The sequence below is a fragment of the Sander lucioperca genome, chromosome 6 (genome assembly GCF_008315115.2).
Source record: "Sander lucioperca isolate FBNREF2018 chromosome 6, SLUC_FBN_1.2, whole genome shotgun sequence".
Classification (NCBI taxonomy): domain Eukaryota; kingdom Metazoa; phylum Chordata; class Actinopteri; order Perciformes; family Percidae; genus Sander; species Sander lucioperca.
Window position 1 is genome coordinate 8,588,148 of NC_050178.1, and position 18,649 is coordinate 8,606,796.

At 39.8% G+C, this 18,649-nt stretch overlaps 1 protein-coding gene across 3 annotated transcripts in view; it reads right to left on the minus strand.

Annotated features, from left to right (window-relative positions):
- Positions 1–4,230: 4,230 nt before the first annotated feature.
- The window catches only part of ppp1r16b (protein phosphatase 1, regulatory subunit 16B), an 83,762-nt gene continuing 69,343 nt past the window's right edge, over positions 4,231–18,649 (minus strand). For all 3 annotated transcript variants that reach the window (XM_031301760.2, XM_036002117.1, XM_031301761.2), the window contains exons 6-11: positions 14,294–14,418; positions 10,359–10,484; positions 10,197–10,272; positions 9,405–9,534; positions 8,857–9,004; positions 4,231–8,013 (exon numbers count right to left, since the gene is read on the minus strand). In XM_031301760.2, coding sequence (XP_031157620.1) covers positions 7,561–8,013; positions 8,857–9,004; positions 9,405–9,534; positions 10,197–10,272; positions 10,359–10,484; positions 14,294–14,418 — 1,058 coding nt within the window. In that variant the 3' untranslated portion in view covers positions 4,231–7,560. The remainder of the gene's footprint in view (positions 8,014–8,856; positions 9,005–9,404; positions 9,535–10,196; positions 10,273–10,358; positions 10,485–14,293; positions 14,419–18,649) is intronic.

Consider the following 18,649-nt stretch of genomic DNA (forward strand, 5'->3'; position numbering starts at 1 on the left):
GTTAAATATTTGTAGTGTTTCATGTCTGTTGTAATCGTTGCATTGTGTGATAAACGTGACCTGCTTTCAGTTGTAAAAGAGTAATTCTTTCCTGCAGCGTTTCCTTAAGCACACACCACAGTTAGAAATGCATCAACACAGAGAAAGAAAAAGGCAGAGAGAGCAGTGAGTGAGTCGGAGGTGAGATAAAGAAGAGGGTGGGATGTTTGGCACGAAGCCACAGAAAACAGCCCACAGTCAGTGCAGCAACAGAGCCTCTGGCCTTTTCTCAGCAAAGCCACAAGATCAACGTGTGGGCTGAGTTTAAAATAGCTTCATATTTGTGGCTGGGTAAAATATCATTTTATTATTTACATACTTTCTCTCTTGTTATTATTAAACTGTTTGCATAGAATATTATACTGAATACTCTAAACAAGATAACATGGAGCCATTGCGTGTCCTTGTCTGAACACTGTGTGTTCCAGAGGGCATACATGCCCTCACAGACCAGATAGGGGAGACGTCATCAACTCTTGTATCATGATTTCTTGCATTACACTTATTATAAAAAGCAGCTGTAGAGAGCTTTTCGTGAGGTCATTGTCTGTACTATTCCGTGGTGCGGAGAAGGCCTCCTTGTTGGATTCTCAAGTAAAATGAACTTTAATATCTCTTCAGTGGTCTCGGTCTATTTTTGATAATGAAATTATTCTAACAGAATGAAACACTATTTGCCAGTGAGGGGCCATCACTAAGTGTAAATGTTAAAAAGTGACATTAACATATCTGAGTATCAGTCAGATGTATTGTTACTCCCACAGCCAGAAGGAAGGGGAAGGCATTTGCCCTAGTTCCTTATCTGTGATAACATCATAAGACAGTACAGTCATAGAGAATGAAATGGAAAAAGATGACTGCAATATTCCCCAGAAATATTGTTACTCCCTAATGAAGGTCATGTGGGTGTAAAGGGTCAGATTAGGGCTTACAAAAATAAATCTCCCATGTTTTGTCCTGAGCGACTCTTGGATGGACATCATCCATGTCACATTCTCTGCTCAGTCAGCATTGATTGGGTTTTCAGGCCATAAGACGTTGTGAATTAGGCTGAAAAGTGAGTTATATAGTATTATCATTGTTTCAACAGCAATATCAGTACATTCAATGCGTAGTGTAGTTAAAAAAAAACACTGAAATCCTGTTGGGTTCCAAACCAAAATAAGTGAAGCCACGGCAAACACACACAGTTACTTACTCACCCATCCTTCCTCTAATTCCAAATCATTCTTCTGGAGTATTGCTTGTGATTGTTTGTTGGGAGTATCTAGGGCGCCTTGACCTGGCACCTGACTGATGCAGAGAGGTGTACATACTGAGTACTGCACCCACAGTTAGTTATTCATTTGGGACGCTTAAAGGTGGACATTTGCCGTTGAAGGAAGGAAGTATTGCAGCTCTGGTGACGCACTCAGCAAACCAGTTAATCTGGTGTATTGAAACAAGCCTAACTGTTTGTGAACTGAAACATTTTGTTCTTTAGTTAAAATTCAAGTTGTTTTTGCTAACATGCTCACAATGACAATGCTAACATGCTGATGTTTAGCAGGTATAATCTTTACCATGTTCATCATCTCAGTTTAATGTGTTAGCATGCTTTTTACTGTTATTGCGCTAGAAGACCTTCATTTGGTCCCGAGGGGCAATTGGTTCTGCCACAGTAGCAATAAAAACAACAACAACAACAACACAGTGCGAGACACACAAGATGAAAACACATAAATACAATAGTAAAAGGTGAACACATGGAGTATAAAAGTTACAATATTAGTATAAGAATATTATATATAAGAAAAAAAAAGAGCGAGAAACAGGCATGGTAAGAAAATGTGCTGATGCTACCCGTGCTTTAAAGAATTGAGCGGTGAAATGGCAGAGGGTGTAAAGAGAATTTCTATCTGTGTTGGAATGGTTGTCTGACAAGTCAGGGGATCACCAGAGTTATTACAATTAATCCTAAGGGGAACATAAATCCCCTCTCAATAGTTGTTGAGATATTTCAGTTGTGCTGGACCACGTTGCTAGTGTATAGCTTAAAATAATGAATATTGTGATAATTATTTCAACTATATCAGTCAGCATTAGTGTCAGTAGCTGTTGCACTGACAACATGTCTCATTCTAGAGTGAGTATGTAACTTCAATCTCTTGAGTGTAAATCCTCTCGATCGATAAGCTTTTATCAGCGGTAGGACAGACAGACATCGACTCGCTCTACTTAGACATCTTAAATTCAGGTCAAATTGGACACTGAAGCCCAGTTAAGTCCAACAGATCCTGGGAACCGGGCAGAAGTTCTGACCCACTGAGCCATCCATGCGTTCTTTTTGTGCAGCTCCTCTATCTGTCTTCTAACAAGCTGGCAGGATGGTCAATGGTTGGCCTCCTCCCAGCGTAGGCCCACTTTCAGGCCTTCCTTCCACCCTTCATTTGCCTGCTGTCTTTATTTCATCAGTGCAAACGTCTCTTCTTTCCACCCATCCCTACATCATGGTGGTCAGTGTCTAAGCAACTCCTGGCATCGGTCCATTTTCCTACTTTATCCTCCGCACTCCTGGATGCTCCTCAGTGCCGTCCATCATCATCCCTCTATTTATGTGTCCAGCAGAGTGGTCAGTATGCGTCTGTATGCTCATTCTGGCACTGATCCACTTTTCCCTTCAGTGAAGAGGACTAAAGGACTGGGACCTGAGCCAGCTGGCCTGGACTCAGTGTAGCTCAGGCACAATAGCAAAAGCCAGGCCACGCAGAGGAGGTTAATGCAGCCTGGATCATGTGCTTTCAGCACCATTGTCCTCCTCTCTGTCTATATGCCTTAGACATACAGAGGGAGCTTCGGATGAAAGGGTGATTCTCTTACCATTTGCTCAAGACGCATCAAGAACTGTAACTTGATGGAGATGTTTGACAAATTAGTTAATGTTATGTTTTCAAATCCCTGAGCTGACACTTAACATTACAGCACTTTTCAAAAATACTCAGACACTTGACAATAAAACCAGTACATTAGCCAGTAGGTACTGTAAATATTGATAAGAAATACTTATCAGTGCCTAAAGGGCACTCCCCTAAAATCAACAGCAATGAAAGTGAAGAAAGGGATGAATAAGCTACAGTGGTAGCCAGTGGCTGCCGTTTTCCATGTGAACTGCCACAGGAGAATCTGAAAGTGGAGAAAGTACAGTGTACATGTTTAATGGCAGAAATGTTCAGAAATCCCCAAAATGTGGCTCTTTAAAAAACTAACTAAATATTATTATTCCATTTTTTAATCTTCTTTACTTGTCTCTATGTTATGTGTCTGAAAATGACTGCTGGGTGCAGCCTGTAGAAATATTGACCCTGCTGACCCCACAGCCAGTGAATGAGAGGAAGTTCAGAAAGACAGAGGGGAAAAAAGACAACACAGAACATCATTGAAGGAAGCAGCTGATGCTGGGCCAAGACCCTAACAGCTGTGTGGTGAAGGACGGTCCAGCCTCTGGCTGTTTCAGAACAGAAAAGAGCTGTTGAAGTAGGGCAGAGTAAGCAGACGTGTCAGAGTGAGATAAATTGTTCGTAACCTTCATACGGCATGCAAACGTGAGCTGCACACAGTATATTCATCTGACTCCAGCAATAAAGTGTCTGAATACAGTTTGAAGAAAATAATGCTTTCAAAAGATGAGCAACAGTAACAGTAGTTAGGGTTTCTCAATATGCGAGTGATGCATCCACCTTTGAGGCTGACAACTATGCATACTGCAAGCTAATTATTATTTTCACTATCACTTAATCTGATTATTTTCTCGATTAATCATATCATAGTTTGACCTATGAAATGCCCTATGGTGATGTGTTCAAATGTCTTGTTTTATCCAACAAAGATGTTTACTACTACGTTCTTATTTTTAAGATTATTTTTTGGGCATTTGTAAGCCTGTATTTGACAGGACATATTAAGACAGGAAAGGGGTGAGAGAAGGGGAACAACACGCAGCAAAGGGCAGGTTGGATTCGAACCCACAAACGCTATGGCAAGGACTGAGCCTTTGTACATGGGGCGCAACCGGGTGAGCTACCCGGGCACCCTGGTGTTTAACACTTCTGCTGGTGTCCAGGCCTGCAGGGCACATTCTTAATAAAACTGTAAGAAATCCATCGTACCTGACAACAAGAGCTTTACAGCTTTACTAATTCAGAAGAGAGCATGTAAAATTCTCAAAATATACAATTTATTCAAAATATGTTAATGCAACCATCAATATTCCAGTAATTACAAAATCAGTAGTTTTTCCATCTTTATAATCTTATTGTTATAGGCAACAAGGCTTGCAGACAAACACAAGCTTTGATATAGATATACCATGAGGACACAGGGTTATTTTTAACAGCTGACTGTCGTGGCTAATACTGACCAGGTCGTAGCTCAAAATTACAATTGGATGTATCTGGATTTCATTAATTAATAAGGAAGCAGAACTGACATGTAAATTGCATTGATTGCAGCAGCTTGGATAAACGCAAACTTGGAGGAACTCCAGTGAGTTTAAGCTGACTCATAACAAGATGATGTCACTGCCTTTAGACACTTCTTTTAAAAAAAAAAAAAAAAAAAAAAAGAAGGAACCAAAAATAGAGGATATAGCAATCTCTTTGAATGTGACTTAGTTTGTACTTCCTCAAATTGAGTTAAAAAAAACAAACTTCTTCTTATGAGAACTTAACATAAAAAAACTGACATTTGCAGAAAAAGACCACAGACGCTGGTCACCGCAACAGAAGGAAGAAACATACTAAGTATGATGATGACACCTCGGTGCACTCGACTTTCCAGATAGATTTTAGACTGTTGGACTACTGAGGGGGTCTAAATAGACTCAGTTTCCCCCTCGACAACCACATCTCTACTAACACTGTTCATCAATGTGGTTAATTGTATTTTTCTTCAACAGTAACAACACAGACATGTAAATGCAGTTCATGGGACCAGATAAGGACATACTTATACAAACATATTTACAAATGCATCTGTACAAAATATTTGACACTGTACAGTTGAAGTTGTGGGGATAAAGTGGTAGTGGCATTGTGGGTGATCCAATGTTTAAAGGGGTTGGACATCAGAAACAAACAAATCACCATAACAGCAAAGAAAGTCTTCCCCCACAGTTTAAAATGTCCTCATAAATTGTTTTATTCATGGATGACTCTTTGGCACTCACAAGGAGATTAAAGAAAAAGTAGAATGTTGAGTTAAATTTTTTGGGAAATATATTTATCCACTTTCTTGCTGAGAATTAGATGAGATTGATACCACACTCATATCTGTGTGTTAAATATATGAAGCTGGAAAAACGGGAATCAGGGGAAACAGCTAGCCTGGCTCTGCAAAACAAAAATCTGCCTACCAGCATGGGTAAAAGCTCACTTTTTCACAACAGGCATTTTGTCATGTCAAAGCAGAAAAGGCACACGTGTAATTAATAACAATGATGGATGTATTCCATTAAGATTTAGGTGAGCCAGGTTGGGTATTGTACACCTTGGCTCACTGGAGAGACTTCCTGGTACACTTAATGGAACAAAGCCATTGTTGGTGTTAGAAGTTTCATCTGTGCCTTTCCTGCTATGATGAGTCAAAATACTGTATGTGCTGTGAAAAAGATCAGTTAACACCTTGTATCTCGTTTGTTTAGTCTGTACTAAAACCAAAAACATTGTGGTTTTCCAACAGGTTATGTGCCGGACTGATATCGAACCAGGAAGTTACTTAATCAAAGTCAATGGCCAAAAAAATAGTTTGGTGCTGGTAGGCAGCGCTAAGCTAACCAGCTGCTGGCTCCAGCTTCAGCTTTTAGCGTACATAAATGAGTGCTATCGATCTTCTCAACTAACCTGTCAACTATTTCTTCAATTAAGCAGAGAAGCTCATTCTAGTACCTTTTTTTTCTAGTAGTTTTTTATATTTTATGTTGAAGCCATGATGCGTTTAAGTGCACCTGATACAATGGTGTGGGCTCGCTTCAGAGACTGCCAAATCCATGAGTGGATAAATGTTTTTTTCTCTTGTTTTTTTTAACTGAGGCAAGCATACTACCATACCATACTATACTTACAGTAATACATTACATGACATTTACAATTTCTGTTAATGAAACATATACAGTGACTGGGAGAAGACAAAGCCACACAATGGCCACCAGAAGAAAAAAACAACCCAAAACATGAACAAATAACAATGTCATTTGTAGTGACACAAATGTCCAATATAGGATGGCTTGTTTGTGTGATTTTAATAACATGTACACTTAGCAGACAGTAACCCTTACTTCACTTATCAGTTCCATGTCAGAAGGTGCTTTGCTGGAAGACTCCCCAGCTCATCTTATATTGCATTCACTCTCTCCACACACCATCCAAAATAATAAATACACTCAACTTAAGGAACCATAATGTTTTTTTTTTTTTGTTTGTTTTTAACACATTGCATTCATTTCATAAATAAAGAAATGTACAGTCATTTTTAAACCATGTTTGCTTAAATTACCTAAACGAGAGAGCACAAAGAGGGTTATGCATAAAACAGAGCTGTCAGTTCAGGCTTGATATGAGAGGACGGTGAGGTGAACTATAGTTGACAGAATATAGTGACAGTTTCAAACACTAGTGCAGAACTATACTCTTTTCTGTTATCTCTCGCTGTAGAAGTACACTTCCTGACTGCTTTACCACTGATTCATGGCATTCCTTCACTTTACTTACGCAGGCAGCATTTTAACATGACAGATACTTCATAAGAGACGTCACAGATCTCTTTTTGCTACGTTTCACTGTTTCTGATATGTTGTAGTACAACGTGATGTAATGCGATACATCTGTGGACCGTTCTTTGATGGCCTTCCTGCACATTTGAAAACAAGAATATTGTGGTTTGACAACAATGTCAGTTTGTCTTGAAGAAAATGTTTAATTACATGATAACCATCCACATGTAAGGTAGAAAAAAAAACTCATCTCTGAGGGCAGAACATGCACCTTGTACCTTGAGATCTTCTCTACTTTCCTGATTCAAACTTTTCGACCCTTTCCCTGTGAAAAGCTTTCATAAAATGCGTCGACAATTTGATTCTTATAATGGTGAACTGGGGACAGCAGGGCCAGAGTCACAGCTTCTTGCACTCTTTCCATCCATTTGTCTTGGAGATAGACTCCATTTAAGAAAAGGAATTTTAATCCAAGTGACACTGCCCAGTTCCTTTTTTCTTCTCTGCTACACTTGAAACACGTCTGCGTTTGGGGAATGTGTCTCCTATTGTAGCAGGAGTCTAATGGTAGGGAGGTACAAGGATACATTTCTAAACCTTTCTTTAGGCCAGCCATATTCTCTGAGAGAAGTTTAAAGACGTGGAGGAAAAGGATGTTAAAAGACAGGAACACACTTTCTTTCCTTCCTTACTTCCTCTCCTCACTCTTACAGCACATTCCTTGCTTCTCTGTGCAAACACTGTTCCGTCACCAGTCAAGTGACCAGGGTGCTGTGCTATGACACGCAGCAGCAGGTTTGCGCCTTCGGCTGCTCTTCCTCTATTGGCTGTTTCAGTTTGAGGAGGGGTGGGTCGCCACTGGCTGGCGTGTAGTAAACCGCGTTCCCATTGGAGGAGACCAGCGGCATGCGGGGGTCCTCGGAGTTGTTTTTGGCATCAGTGAAGGAGTCTGTGGAGCCGTTACCTAGGTGACCGTTGAACAAGGGGTGATTCAACAATTTGGCGGCGGACCTCTGTTTCTTGAGCTCAGACAGAGTCAGAGCGTGCTCCCTCGGACAGGCTTCCTCCTGAGTGGAGGAATCAATCGATGCCGTGTTACCATTAGAGGGCGCTTGCGGCGGCGTGGACGTCATCGTGGAGATGAGCCCGTTCTGCTTGCTGCTGCCATCTTTGAGGATGGTGGGCAGCTTGGGCGTGTCTGGCAGCTCCACAGCTATGACTGGCTTGACCTGCGGGACATCAAGAACATAGAGATAACTTTAATCCCTCTATGAGTCTTCTCTTTTAGACGATTAAATACACGCCGGCCTGACTCTGTAAGGGGGAGATTGATATCTTTGATCTGGTGCTTGAGCTCAAATAAAATGAGCTGTAAAGCCCATGTACTGTATTTGTATATAGAGAAAGTCTCCCCTCAGAAGTTGTTGTTCGATGTATGTCAGGGGTTTCTTTTGTGCTAAAAGGTTCAAATGTACTTTTCTTCCACCAATGTACTTCCATTTCAGATCATCATTCCTATGTTTCTCTTAAACCCTTTTGATTAGCTATCTGTTGATAATGTGCAGTCAGTGTGTGGAAGCTTAACAGTGAGGATGTTTTTCCAGTAGAGGAAAAGCAACTGTAGCACTCAAATGGTATGTGGCATTCTTATCTATTGAGTGCACTGTTGGTGGAGGATTGTCTTGCAGTTTTTTGTTTTTCCATTGTGGGTTTCTTCCGTGTGACTGTTTGATCATCAAGAGAGTTTTGAAGGAAGCCTCCATAACTCTGACACACCTACACTGAAATCTGACATTTAGTCTCAGATGTGTGGGGTAGATGATTAGATTACTGCCGTGCTGGCTGTGCGAAAATATCTAAGTCATAAGTCATATATATCTGGCAAGTTTTGTGCAGGAAGTTAAAACATTAAAACAACAAAATTGACAAACACAGGATCAATTCTCAAATGCCACTTTTAAAACTTTGTATAACAAAAAACAAATGTATAACTATGCTTAGGTTTACCTGATAATAATGATAATAAAAGCGACTAGCAACAAGAACAAAACATGAATAACCTGAAGACTCACTGTAACCACCTGGTTATTCTCCTGATCAGATTCTTTCTCTTTTTCATCCTGCTCCTCCCTCCCTCCCCTCCACACGATGGCCTCCGTCTCGTACTCTTTCCGACACAAGTTATGCCTGTCCGACAGGCTGGCTCGCCGAACCACTTTCCTGTGGACACAAGAGTTTCCAGTGAGAAAGTGCAAGAATGAAAGAAACATGCCAACAAATATGAATAAAGCATTTCTAAGCGCAATCACAATTCATACAATACTCATTTCTAGATTAGACTTTCTGGAATAGCTTATACTTCTTACATTTTACATTTGAAGATTAATGGAGGCTGCTCTGCTCATCTAAAAACAGTCTAAACATCAGAGAAACATTTACAGAAACACTACAGAAGGCAGAACTCCGACATAAAAATCTGCACACTGTACTAACAGTACCCTTCATTGGCAAGGACAAGAAGGTCTCTTTGGGGGTAAAAAAAAACAACAACAAAGTAAATAAACAATGTTAAATACCATTTGTAGTAGCAGTGGTAACACCAGCAGATGTCAGCACTTACCCACGACTCCCTGCACTAGACGTTCGCCTGCACAGTGAGGTCTTGTGTTTGAGCTGTGACTTCATGATAATGTCGTGTTTGTGTTTCAGGTCCAGCAGGATGGCTCTGAACTCCTCATCCTCACACAGATCTTTAAATGAGAAGGATGAAGGACAGGAAATGTCAACTCCTTTCAAATAAAACTGTTTGTTGTGCTTTGCTACTCTCTTACAGATATTAACAAAACCAGGTTTATAAAATGAATTTGTTTAGATACTTATCCTTAGTGGTGCTAAATCCCTACACTGTTCTCTTTTGCACTGCCACCATTGCACACAGTCTACCTTAGCACCTTTAACTCTTTACATTTCTGTGAGTGATTTGTATGTATGTGAGATATGTGTGTTTGTTGTGTTATGGTTGTCTAAGCTACTGGATGCTTAAAATTTCCCTCGGGATGAAATCAATGAATGAATGAATATCTATCTATCTATCTATCTATCTATCTATCTATCTATCTATCTATCTATCTATCTATCTATCTAATACACTAGTTTCTTACACTGACTGTTAACATATACTGAAGTTGTAAAACGTCACCATTTTATAATTTTCCAACCATCAAGACAAAAGCTGACTAGTACTGAAAACAGCACAAAAAAGGTTTAGATTTGTCTTAACAAGAACAACAGAACAAACTCATGGAAACACTTGCATTGACTGAAAAATCTGGAAATGAGACCCTGCTGAGGTAAGATATTTGCTTTTTTAACCCCCCACCAGGTGCACTGATAGAGTGAGGTGTAAATATACCGATGGGGGTCTCATCTAGGAAGGTCTTGGCATTGAGACTGGCTCCATGAGACACCAACAGCTCTGCCACATGCATCTGAAACAGCAGCAGAAAATTACAAGTTAATGGTTTCAGAAACCTTTGTGTATGCGCTCATCTGTTTCCCGCTATGTTTACCTTACCTGACCCCAACACGCTGCAGCGTGAAGAGGCTGCCATCCATCCGAGTCTCTCAGATCCATGCGAGCCCCCCCCTCCAGCAGCAGCTCTGCAGCCTGCACGTAGCCACTTGCTGCTGTGATGTGGAGCTGCAAGGGCAGAGGAGGAACAATGATTAGATTTGTTCCAGTGCACAGGATTTGCTTTAGATATGCTCTGTGCATAAAATCCAGCGTGGATTTCACACTAAAGACACAATTTAGATGCCAAATAATAAAGTAATACTAACTCAAAAATGCTGACCATATAGGACATCGCACTACACCTGCAAAAATGTACATCAGATATTCACTTGGGTCCAAATTTGGGGATGTGGGTGTGGATGTTTTGTCAGATTAAGTACACAACATTGTAAAAAGGCTGATGGGGTGCTGGGTCCAGCTGAAACAGCTCTTCTGCAGTTTGTAAACTGAACTGCATTAAGAGTTAGAGATACAAACTGATCCTGCTGGCCTGAGATGTCCCAGGTCAGACTTGAATGAGGAAACAATTATACCAGGAGCAGAGGAAAGGGAAGATTAATATATCTATTCTATCATGATATCAACTCTAGTCTTACGCCGCCTTCCCATTGGCAGTTGAAATCAGCTCCGATACGGCTTCGAAACCATTTCCTATGGAGATTCGCAGACTGCATGCGAATGGGTCTGAACCGGGTCCGAACGAGTGCGGTGCGAAAAAAATCATCAGTTGGTCATCCGGATGCGTTCAAAAAATGTAACTCTTGCAAAAGGCTACGGACGGTTCCTATCCGACAATTCCAGCGGAAGTTAGTGCTGCTATGGTACTGATAAACAAACCTGCTAATGCCAATTGGTTAGCTAGCAACAGACATCGAACTATTGACATTATACCGCTATATCACATTTAACCGACGTGACATGTCAACGTCCTGGGCAACTTTTCTCCACGCAGCAGCCTTTCTATTTATATCTGTATAAGAGAGGTCATAGAGAATCGTACATTCAGACACTTATCAGTCGTTCTAGTCTCTCCACCATTTTTGTGAGTCGCTTCCGAAACTTTTCAACTGTGTAGTACGACCTCCACTGGGGGCGTATTGCGTATTACAGAGCTGATTTCAAGTGCCAGTGGGAAGATGGCGTTAAGTTATACAGCCAAACACTGTTCATACCCACTGTCCCTTACTTTAAATTCTAGTGGTGATACCAAAGTTTCCAAAGATAACAAATACATAGGGGTGAATTATAAATAGAAAGATGCCAATCGCAAGTTTCCAGAGCCATAGGTGACATCTTGACTAGCAGTCCAAAACCCAAAGATATTTAATTTACTCTCATAGAAGACAGAGAAACCCATTAAACATTCACATATGAGACGCTGCGACCAGAAAGAAAAAGATTGATTAATTGAAACTGCTGCTGATAATTTAATTTTATAGTGACTAAGTGATTGAACAACTAATTGTTTCAGCTCTACATCATATGTTTGATGAGGAGCTGCAGAAGCTGATATAAATTATGTATGTGATCATATCAAAGTGTGTGGTATAAGATGATTTGAGAGGAAACAAAAAGGGAAAACTGTACAAGGTCAACTTTAAAAGTGAATTTCTTGAATGCGAGGATTCCTTTTAGGCATTTAGACATGTTTAGGTATGTTCAGGGTTTAATCATTAGATTAACAATTAGTGTGTTTTTTGGGTGGTTTTCGATTTTGCCAATCCCTGTGAATCTGTCTGAGAAATGTAAACCCATTTGCAACCACAAGAGATGAAAATCATTGTCCCTGGCAGCCAATCAAAACAAGGATACAAAAATCTTCCTCTCTTCTTTGCCAGAGATTTTAATAAGGCATGCTCTAGTTTGCTTCATCATGCTCGAATGAAGATTAACAGGACGCATAAAAGCAAGGGGACAAGCAGCTCAATCAGACAATCTGTGGTTAGACTTTAAAGCTTAACAGGGTTATTTTGGACTACTATCATGCAATGTCTCCTGGCTATTTTCATCCAGTGATCTGTCACGTTGTTTCCCCAGCGTAGATAAATCCCTCATATTTAAAAGACTTCATTAAGGCGTGGGACATTAATATGCCAATGATATTTTTGTGCCTTACTTGACTTTTTCATGCATCAGTGCACCGAACTTCCAAAACAAACTCAGTGACCACTTTAGTTGGTACACCTTACCAATAAAACTAAAACAAATGAATTATCCACACAGGAGTATGTGGCTGTGACTCACTATTTAACGCAAAAGAAAGTGTCTTCATATCATTCCCATGCATGCTTTGGTCCTCTCTAATGCATTTGACATAACATGCAAGAATGAAAGCAGTTTTATACCACAAGGACGTGATGGCTACATTAAGATTTTTTATTGCCTTACCGATGCAAACCTACAGCAGCTGTGTATCGTTAATTTATTTTGGCTAAATGTGCCACTTCACCTCAGCCAGGCTTTTGTTATTGCTCATAATAACACAGACGTCTTTTTTTTTTTTTTTTTTTGCCATATTTGTTAATTAATGTATCATCCCGTTTGAAGTTATCTTTTGTTTCAATTAATTTCTAATTAATGCCAATCTTTTTTTCAAAGCTTTTGTGCTCATTTATTAGGCCAGTGGTGGATTGTTTAAATTTTAAGTAAATTATCATTATTATTATGTATTCAGCTGTGATAATTTTGCGTTTATGATTGTCAGTCAATTCTCAATATATTATTGTTTTCCTTCATGCATACATATTCATCATTAAAGGTTTATTCTAATCTAACATTGCATCATTTTTAAATTATGACTGCAGGTGTATTCAGTGCTCACGAACACATCACGTTTATATCCGCAGAGCATTGTGAAATCCTACGGCTGGTTTGCCTTTAAGAAGATTATAATGAGTCTCTAAATGCCTGATTAGCTTCAACGGTTTTATAGCCTTATGAGCCAGTGTTGCAAAGCACATAATCATTAAAAGGTGAATTTATAATAAAGATGGTCCTCTGAATATTTACACACCCTTTCCTTTTTCCTCTTAGTGCAGATCTGTGATGTTTGATAATTTTATAAGAGTCATGTGTGTTTCTGCAGCACTTTTGTCACACCATGACAGCTTAGACTCTTGACAGAGTCTGCAGGCTTGGAGGCAGCTGTGAAAGAGTTACTTATTTATAGCTCTGTAGTGTTTAGTCTCTCTTTTTTCTTTTTCTTTTTTACAGCTGCAAGCTAATGATCAATCATGTCTACCCAATTATATGCCCAAACAGCTTTAGGATCATGTCCTGTCTTATTGCCATATCATTCATATTAAAATGTTGGCTGGTGTAATAAATCCCAGTTTCTGTGGCAACATAACAATGGTGTCAGTGCACATAAACTGCATGAATCTATGGATGCACCCTGTCTGGTGTCAGTACAGGCTGCTTCTGCTGCTGCTGCTGCTGCTGCTGCAGCAGCTTTAAATGCCACACTCAGGTGTGTCCCCGCTTCCTTTTTAAACCTTAAAAGCAAGATAATTTTCCATAGGAAAAAACAATGTATTGCCTCAAGACCAACAGCATTGTTGGTTATTATTGGTATTGTTGGCACATTCCAAAAAATAGTAACTGTCATGTATGATTATTTTACATGGCCCCTTCATACTAAAATTAATCAACAAAGCAAATACACACCCATGCTAGTCATCTTGTTACATTTTAACTGCTACTTTGTTTTATTTCATTTTTACCTTGTATGTACTTTAAAAAACAAACTTTTATTGTACTGTTTTAATATTTTGTCTGGTGTTTTGACATTTTCTTTATACCCTGGTCCTAAGAGAAGAGATATTTTGATTCAGCCATATTTTGTAATTGTTGAAATGACGAAAAACATTTAGTCAGCTTGTTTAAAATTGATATTGGTAGAGAAAAGTCAAAACTAATGGAGCAAAAAGTCTCACCAGCGTGGCTCCCTGAGAGTCCTGTTGGTTGACCTCCTCTCCCCGACTCAGCAGTTCCTGAATGTCTCCCAGCATCCTTCTCTCTGTTGACGCTCGTGTCTCGTTGATCATCTCCTGGGTGATGCCTGTCAATCAAATGCACAAGCAGGACCACATCGTTAATCACAAGGGCGGACAGTTTTCCCCACTTCATTGATCTGAGCCACATGGAGGGACAGAGAGGAGGGACCAGGAAAACTTCATAATGCTTGTACATAAAAAACTAACTTCAAAAAGTGAATGTTGTAGAGAAAAATTCATTTCCTGGATTGACAGCAACATCTTTTTTTAAATTACACTGGAGATTTTCTACAAGGAATGGTTCATGGGGTCCATGATAAACGCTTCTCAGCAAGTATTGATTTTTCTTTTGAAATTTATGGTTTCGAGGGAAGTTTTAATGGGATAGCAGCAGATACTGATTTTTGTTGTGTTGCAATGGGCACAAACTTAGACATGAGTAGGGTAATTTATAACATTTAAATAAAAGAAAATAAATGTTAATGATTAAAGGAAATAAATTCACTTTCAGATACTTATTTCAACGTTTTCAACCTGGGCACACCATTTGTAGGATAAACACAGAGCTGCCTACAATACAGTATTTGGATCTTAAATATTTGAAAAACAAAATGAAATGACTGTTTTGTCTAAGTGTCATACACTAGATTACTTTCATGCTGGCTTTCCTACGGTCCTTTGGCAAAGACTTTTGTGGTCTTTGGCCCAGTTGAAGCTCAGGTGATTCTGTCTGTCACAGCCACTCTAAATTCCTCCTTTAATCCATCGCTTTACTGCCAGGTAGGACTCAATTCTGTGACCACCACACTTGACTTCTTCCCCCACCATGCTGTCCAGCAAATTTAAGGAAAGATTAACAATGATGAAAACAGCCTGTCAGTCAGAACTGTGACTCTTATTTTCCCTGCAGTGTGACTGAATATGTGAATTACTAAAATTACAATAAATCAACTGATTGATTCCTTCATTAAAAAAAACAAACAATTTATTTGTCAGATGAAAATGTCCTTCAAGTGACAGCAGTTGGAAATAAAAGCTCATAGCTGGAATCTTACCTATGGTATTAGTAATTTAAAGATACACCTTTTTGTGGAGTATTTTACTTGAAATAAAAAGTAGAAGTAGACAGGAATCACATGACTGTGCAAATGTTATTGTCAGTATTTCAGCCCTAAGACCTTTCCTGTGACACCGAGTTATAAATTGAACCTGGGCGAGTGAAGCTGAAGGCAAATCTATATCCCCGCCATTTTAAAGTCAAGCTCCTGTTCCAGTGTTCTTTTAGCCATAGCCCATACCAACATGTGATGGCCAGTGATTCTGAAAAATGGTGAGGAGGTAAACCGGTATTTCTCTCTGAATTCGCAATCAGAGTCACAGCCCGAGGGTGTGGTGCAGGAATCAGGGCGATGACAGTCCCTTTTGTCGACTTGAATGAAATGCAATCCTCCAGCTACTATTTTCTTCTTTCTGCTAGTAAGCATCCGTCTCTTAGCTACACTGATGCCCCACAGTTTAGCAATGCCACAAAGGATTTAAAAATGTACAATACAGCAAACATTCCTCACTGTCATACTAGAACAAATATCATTTAAAGAAAAACTGACAATATATCATCACATAAATAAGGAAACAAGCTAATCATAAAACTGGACATCTAACTGTTCCCAGGACCTGTTTTTCTGAGCTAAACTTCAAGTTTAGCTGTGTCCTGCAATAACAACAATTCCTGAGATTTTTAAGACTAATTCACTCACAGATGGCTGCATAGTTGTGGCTAAAAGCACAACTGGATACACTACACTTAATGTCACAACTCTATCTCAATCTATTTTGACAAGCAAAGAGGCCAAACTTCTGTCTCGAAATATACATGAAGTCTGTTAAGATTTCTTCTTAAATGAGGTATGTTTTGGGGGAGTTTGCATGATTGACAGTAAGTCTCAGTCTATAAGAGTGAGCATTGCTATTTGGAACTCACTCATCCCATATTAGATTATAAGATTGAAGCTCCATAAAAGTCCAACATGGCAGAGAAATAAATCCAAATCGAATTAAGGCCTGCAACTAAGGATTATTTTGATAACGGATTGATCTGTTGATCATTTAATCTTTATCTACCTTAAGCCCGATGGGATGTCTGCAAATGTCTTGTTTTGTCCGACCAGTCCAAAATTGAACGATATTCAATTTACAATAATATAAAAACAGAGATAAGCAGCCAACCCTCACATTTGAACAACTGGAAGCACCAAATGTTTGGTATTTTTAACAAATTATTTGAATATTTAAATCGATAATGGGTAATATCATCAATGCTATGGCCATGTTTATCAGCAGTCTATAATGTTATTCTTCAGGTTTGAATTTGATTGGTGGTACAAAATAACATTAACTGTGTGGTTTGACTGCTCTGCATCCCCCAATCTATTTCACCGGTTCTGTTCCTGGTAGACTTTTCACCATTATCACTGGGGCTCACGGATTTACATAGATCATGAAAGAGTCAGTGGTGGGTGGGTGGGTGGGTGGGTGTGTCTGAGAGAGAGTGCCAGTGTGCCCATCCCTGTGGCGTCTCTGGAGAGAGAAGTCTAATCCAGCAGTACAGTGCTAAGAACATTACGGGAGCAATTAGCAGCATTGCACTCACTTTGATCGGCTTAATAATCATTCTTCTTACCTACTGTACCACTATCTGCATTCTGCGGCTTGAGATATCCCACTGTAAACTGAGAACCTCATTTTCGGCGGTCTATGTTTTCCCTCTCCAAGCCCGCAGCCTCTCCCTCTGTCTTTCCAATATTGTTTCACTGAGGATACAACCCACATGATGTGGTGTCACATGCCCTATCTGCACCGTTAAAACTATCAATCAACTTAAAATCATTAACCCTGCACTTGTTTACAATACAGTACTTAATATAACAGGGCTTTTTCCGACCTTGAATTGTCCAGGGAAATATGGCAGAGTACTCATGATGCTCTTCAGCAGCACCCTGCTTCCACACAGATTTCTCCTGTTTACCACTGAGCAGCTCCGCTAAAGCATTTGGGATTTACTTTCATGCTGAAGGGCACCTTAACCAAGGAAAATTCCATTATTTTCAACCTGCTCATTTGGTACTACATCTCTAGCATGTACACATGCTAAATCGACAGCAACCAACAGCCGCACACATGTACAGTAAACAAACAAGATGAATAGGACGCTAGTCTGGTTAGCTGCAAGTTGCCCCGAAAGCAGATCCCTACAGAGAGCCAAAGTGAAACCAAAACTTCCAGGTCCTGTTCCAGAAGAAAGACAACCTCATTAAAAATACAACTGACATTTTTAACAATGTTAATAACAAAAGGCATTTAACTAAACAGCATTAACCATAAGCCACAGACCTTTGTGTGCTAAATGTCACTGCTCAACGAAAGAGGCGAGCGAGTGCATAGGCGTCTAGAGGGGCATCAGTAATCTAACTCGCCACCAGAAAGCGAAGATTTACCAAAAAAACTGAACTACTCCTTTAAGCCAACTACATTTCAGCAGCCAACCTGTGCATTCACACTACAGCATGTTTCTACACTCAAAGCCCCCGCAGCCACAGATTTTGCTGCTTTGTGTCAGACACATGTCTGCCTGTAGATGTAACTGTTTACTAGAAAACAAAACATTGACGAGAAGGGCTTATGTCAAGAAGGTTGAGTGTGATTTAACTCCAGTGTAAATAAAGCTGCCCTTCACCCCGACTCTCTTTGTGTCAGTCTTCCTTCGTATCACACAAACACAGACAGAAATGCAAACATGTAAATCACAGCGTGAGTTTCCCCCTCTTCCCTCACTGATGTGCATGTTGGTGCTGATCTCCTTGAACTCTCTCTCAGTTACGTCAAACTTTGCACACTGTTTGTTTACAGCGATAGAGCATGAATATACAGTATTCCAATCTGCATCCCGTCGGGGGTGAGAGAACTGTGAGTATCTCGGAGCTTCTCAAAGTGTCAATCGTGAAACGGTGCGGGACACTAAGTGCTTGATGAGGTCACAACCCCACTGCCATCTTCCTTAATCTATTTCTGGGGTTGACATAATTTAACACTGCTAGAAGCTACAAACACTCTTATCCTGCTATTACGGTTAAGGAAGAATTATACTTTTAGTTACTAGTAAGGAAAGCGTTAAAGACAACTATCAAATACAAATAATTGTACAATATTGAACATTAGCTAAACCCCTCCCCTGAACAGCAATTGTCCAAACATAGCTTAGCAAACATAACTTGGCATGGTAGGTCTGACAAGCAAAAC